A 5,526-nucleotide genomic window follows, 5' to 3' on the forward strand; every position below is an offset into this window, starting at 1 on the left:
GTTTTTTTTTTTTTATCCCAAATATTAACATAAAATATTTACGTTTTTAATCAACCAATACATTATATGTATTATGTGTTTCGTTATCGACTTTAATTAACATAAATTTGTGGTTCTTCAGCATTTAATGCTTCGACAGTAGTAGCGATGACCTTAAGGCCAGCAAGTACCCTCTGTTGATTATAAAGGCGGATTTGATGATACATCTGATATATGGGGTAAAAGAAGAATGCAATCAGACCTATAAAAAGGAAAACAAAATAAAAATTAAAAATATTTAATAAATAAAATTTCTAAAAATATTTAGAATAACTAGTAGATATATTTTAAAATTTTCCACTTAAGAGGTTGTTGGTTATTTTTGGCTACTCCCATATGAGTTAGTTTTTTTGTAAATTTTTCCTATTTTGCCTTTAGAATTTTTTTAAAATTTTGCCTATTCAAAAAATATTGCAATGAACTCTAGGTGGTTTCAGAGTAGTGGACAAAAATCACTCGTAGAAATTGATAATTTGTGTATGTGTAGCCACTTTGGTCGCTATTGAAATTTTTGCTTACATACTTTTAGGCGGTACATGAAATCACTGTCACACGTATTTGCTGTATAAAATACATTAATTAAAAAGTGTCAAAACTTGTCAAAAAAAGTGGCATCAGAATGTTAAATGTATGGAATTTAGAGGCAAGAAAGTATCATAGCTGAAAAAAGTGGCAAATGTGACACTAAGATGTCACTGATAGTAGGTAAATTGAGCTATTTCCCCATCAATGTCAAAATTTTATTTCTATAGAATTTTTTTAATGTTAATTAATTGAAAGTCAATTAAAAAATTAATTGATACAATTAATTTTTATTTCAATTAAAAAATTCGTTTAAATTTTTAGTCGAGTATTTTTTAAAACTCAATTAAAATCTTATAATTGGAAAAATTTTCATGAATTTTTTTCAGTGATAATATAACAAACAAAATTTTGCTTTTTTTGTGTTTGTTTGTTTCATTAAAAATGTTTACAATAATTTTCGTTTTTTTGTTTGTTTACAAAAATTTATTTCTATAGAAAATTTTCTCCATATTTTATTTCTATAGAAAATGTTTGCAAAATTTTATTTCTAGCGAATTTTAAGGTTAGAGTTCAATAGTAACACTATACAAATTTTGTAAAAATTTTATTTCTATAGAAGTTTTTTTTTAATGTTAATTAATTGAAAGTCAATTAAAAAATTAATTGAGACAATTAATTTTTATTTCAATTAAAAAATTTGTTTAAATTTTTAGTCGAGTATTTTTTAAAACTCAATTAAAATCTTATAATTGGAAAAATTTTCATGAATTTTTTTTCAGTGATAATATAACAAACAACATATTCGTTGTTTTTTGTTTGTTTGTTTCTTTAAAAATGTTTACAAAAATTTTGGTTTTTTTGTTTGTTTGTTTCTTTAAAATTGGTTACAAAAATGTTTCTCCATATTTTATTTCTATAGAAAATGTTTGCAAAATTTTATTTATATGGAAAATTGTATTTCTAGTGAATTTTAAAGTTACAGTTGAATAGTAACATTATACAAATTTTGTCAAAATTTTTTTTCTATAGAATTTTTTTAATGTTAATTAATTGAAAGTCAATTAAAAAATTAATTGCGACAATTAATTTTTATTTCAATTAAAAAATTTATTTAAATTTTTAATCGAATATTTTTTAAAACTCAATTAAAATCTTATAATTGGAAAAATTTTCATGAATTTTTTTTTTCTGTGATAATATAACAAACAACATTTTCGTTTTTTTGTTTGTTTGTTTCTTTAAAAATGTTTACAAAAATTTTCGTTTTTTTTTTTTTGGTTTTTTTAAAAATGTTTATAAAAATTTATTTCTATAGAAATTTTTCTCCATATTTTATTTCTATAGAAAATGTTTGCAAAATTTTATTTCTATGGAATTTTAAGGTTACAGTTGAATAGTAACACTATACAAATTTTGTCAAAATTTTATTTCTATAAAATTTTGGTTTAATGTTAATTCTATAGAAAATGTTCAAGAAAGATTATTTCTGTAAAAATTCTAGAAAAAAAATGTAAAAATTTTATTTTTCGATTAAATTAATAAAATACTAAATTTTTCACTAAAAGAAATATGGTTGTTTATGTTAGTTACATCTCGTATCATCTATCCTCTTTGTTATTATTTACCCAAAGATAAAAAATGTTATTTCTATACAAAATTTTCTAAAAACTTTATTTCTATAAAATTTCTAAAAAAAAATTTCTAAAAAATTTTTCGAAAAATTTTATTTTTATAGAACTTTTTGTCAATATATTTATACGCTGCGCCACACTGTAGAACAGGGTATTATAAGTTAGTGCATATGTTTGCAACACCCAGAAGGAGACGAGATAGACACATGGTGTCTTTGGCAAAAATGCTCAGGTTGGGCTCTTGAGTCAATATAGCCATGTCCGTCTGTACGTCTGCCCGTGAACACATTTTTGTAATCAAAGTCTAGGTCGCAGTTGTAGTCCAATCGACTTCAAATTTGGCACAAGTATGTGTTTTGGCTCAGAATAGATCCCTATTGATTTTGGAAGAAATCGGTTCAGATTTAGATATAGCTCCCATATATATCCTTCGCGCGATATGAACTAATACGGTACCAGAAGCCAGAGTTTTACCCCAATTTGGTTGAAATTTTGCACTAGAAGTACAATTAGTAGTGTAGTCAAGTGTGCCAAATTTTATTGAAATCGGTTCAGATTTAGATATAGCTCCCATATGTATCGTTCGCCCGATTTACACTCATATGACCACAGTGGCAAATCTTTTACTCCGATTTAATTGAAATTTTGCACAGGGAGTAGAATTAGCATTGTAGCTATGCGTGCCAAATTTGGTTGAAATCGGTTCAGATTTAGATATAGCTCCCATATATAGCTTTCGGCCGATTAACACTCATATGACCACAGAAGCCAATTTTTAACTCCGATTTAGTTGAAATTTTGCACAGGGAGTAGAATTAGCATTGTAGCTATGCGTGCCAAATTTGGTTGAAATCGGTTCAGATTTAGATATAGCTCCCATATATATCGTTCGCCCGATTTACACTCATATGACCACAGTGGCCAATCTTTTACTCCGATTTAATTGAAATTTTGCACAGGGAGTAGAATTAGCATTATTGCTATGAGTGCCAAATTTGTTTGAAATCGGTTCAGATTTAGATATAGCTCTCATATACATGTTTTTCTGACTTCGACAAAAATGGTCAAAATACCAACATTTTCCTTGTAAAATCGCCACTGCTTAGTCGAAAATTTGAAAATATGACTCTAATTTTCCTAAACTTCTAATACATATATATCGAGCGATAAATCATAAATAAACTTTTGCGAAGTTTCCTTAAAATTGCTTCAGATGTAAATATTTCCCATATTTATTTTTTACTAAAATTGTGTTCCACCCTAGTGCATTAGCCAACTTAAATTTTGAGTCTATAGATTTGGTAGAAGTCTATCAAATTCTGTCCAGAGCGAGTGATATTTAAATGTATATATTTGGGACAAACCTTTATATATAGCCCCCAACACATTTGACGGATGTGATATGGTATTGAAAATTTAGATCTACAAAGTGGTGCAGGGTATAATATAGTCGGCCCCGCCCGACTTTAGACTTTCCTTACTTGTTTTTTTACTAACATTGTGTTCCACCCTAGTGCATTAGTCGACTTCAATTTTGAGTCTATAGATTTTGTAGAAGTCTATCAAATTTTGTCCAGATCGAGTGATATTTAAATGTATGTATTTGGGACAAGCCTTTATATATAGCGCCCAACAAATTTGACGGATGTGATATGGTATCGAAAATTTAGATGTACAAAGTGGTGCAAGGTATAATATATTCGGACCCGCCCGACTTTAGACTTTCCTTACATGTTTTCGATTCAATTAATAAAACACTAAATTTTTCACAAAAAAAATATGGTCGTTCCTGTTAGTTACATCTCGTATTATCTACCCTCTTTCTTATCACTTACCCAAAGATAAACAATTCAATATCAAATGTATCATGAGATCACCAAATGTTACTCCCTCTATGATATCCTTGAAGATATTGTAAAGTGTGAGACAAGATTGAATACCCATAGCCACATAGTTACCAAAAACAAAAGGAGTCATTAGCTTATGGCGTTCCTGAAAGACAAATCACAAAGAAAATTAAAAATTTTCATATATCTTTTTATTATATAATTGTTAATAACCTGTGATATGCCTTTCAATAATAAAATATCGATAATCAAACTGGTCACACTAAATATGAAGAGAAATATTAGGGTGGGCAACCCTGTCTTAGAGACCTCAGCTAAAAATATAAAAACAATATTAACAACAACCCCTATGTTCCGAAATTTGGAATCGCAAAATTTTTGTTTGGACATAACTTCTTAATCCTGCAACTTTTAAACTTAAACCTTGGTAATATAGTTTTCTTTAATGAGAGGTTAAAATTAAAATTAAAATTGTATTGGAGTCCGAGGGTATTTCTATTTTTTCATTAATAGAAAAATAAATTATTACGATTTGCGATTTCGAATATCGGGATATGGGGTATTTTTTTTTAATTGAATTAAAAATATTCCCTTTACCTTCTATCACTGTATCATCATAGGTGGCATTGTGATAGGTGCACAGATGTATCAATAACGTAATGGAAATAATCAAAGCAAAAATCAAATGTATCCAGCCCACAATGAAGCTAAGAGTTCTCATATTAGTGCAACACATCTTAATGTCGTTTTGCTTTCCGATATTTAATTTCTTATTATTGAAAATTTTTTTTAACAACCACTCGCTAGTGGTTACTTAAGATGACTGAACAATTTTGCAGTATCCCTCTGGCAATCACAGGATGTTAATCCCAGCCACCCGACTTCATCATGACAACCAGACAAGAGCGAACATTTTTCTGGCGCCAGAAGCTGGAATAACAGCCACAATTATCCCCATTCTGCTCTAACTGGTGTCGTATATTCCATTGTGTTTGCTAATGTCTGCCCTTTTGTTTTCTCCCACTATTAGCTAAGAATTCTAAAAATCTCAAAAAGACATCTTTAAAGTGGTATGAAGTCATATTAGCTTTAATCGCGTGGAGAAGTGTGGTCTTCAAGGACAATAGAAGCTAATATTACGTCTTTACTTTTAAGAATAAAACAAACAAAAATCAAAAACCAAAAACAAATTAAACAAATGAAAAGATAGTTTTCTCATACAATGACAATTTTTGTTTTTACAGAAAAATTTTGCAAAATTGTATTTTTAAAGAAAATTTTTACAAAATCTTCTTTCTTTGGAAAATATTGTCAACATTTCATTTCAATAGAAAAATTTTATTTCTAAAAAAAATTTTTGAAAATTTTATTTCTATGGAAACATTTTTGCAAAAATGTATCTATTATTTTAGTTTTATAGAAAATCTTCTAAAAATTATATTTCTATGGAAAATTTTTTGCAAACTTTTATGTTTATAGGTAAT

At 27.7% G+C, this 5,526-nt stretch overlaps 1 protein-coding gene across 1 annotated transcript; it reads right to left on the minus strand.

The window, feature by feature from the left end:
• Positions 1-4,797, minus strand: LOC142241633 (uncharacterized). Its single transcript, XM_075313416.1, has 4 exons — positions 4,640-4,797; positions 4,256-4,356; positions 4,031-4,187; positions 1-241 (listed from the first exon to the last, which is right to left on the minus strand). Exons 1-4 carry the CDS (start codon positions 4,776-4,778, stop codon positions 93-95), a joined length of 546 nt encoding a protein of 181 aa, XP_075169531.1. The 5' UTR covers positions 4,779-4,797; the 3' UTR covers positions 1-92.
• Positions 4,798-5,526: the final 729 nt, after the last annotated feature.

Source organism: Haematobia irritans, chromosome 5 (assembly GCF_050003625.1).
Source record: "Haematobia irritans isolate KBUSLIRL chromosome 5, ASM5000362v1, whole genome shotgun sequence".
NCBI lineage: Eukaryota > Metazoa > Arthropoda > Insecta > Diptera > Muscidae > Haematobia > Haematobia irritans.

What these genes read in the sequence shown, in the direction of transcription:
- LOC142241633 (XM_075313416.1), bottom strand. Translation starts at nt 4,778, where the DNA reads ATGTGTTGCACTAATATGAGAACTCTTAGCTTCATTGTGGGCTGGATA. An exon ending in TGATGATACAGTGATAGAAG is followed by an intron (nt 4,357 to 4,639) that starts GTAAAGGGAATA and finishes TTATATTTTTAG; the next exon opens with CTGAGGTCTCTAAGACAGGG. An exon ending in TATTGAAAGGCATATCACAG is followed by an intron (nt 4,188 to 4,255) that starts GTTATTAACAAT and finishes TTTGTCTTTCAG; the next exon opens with GAACGCCATAAGCTAATGAC.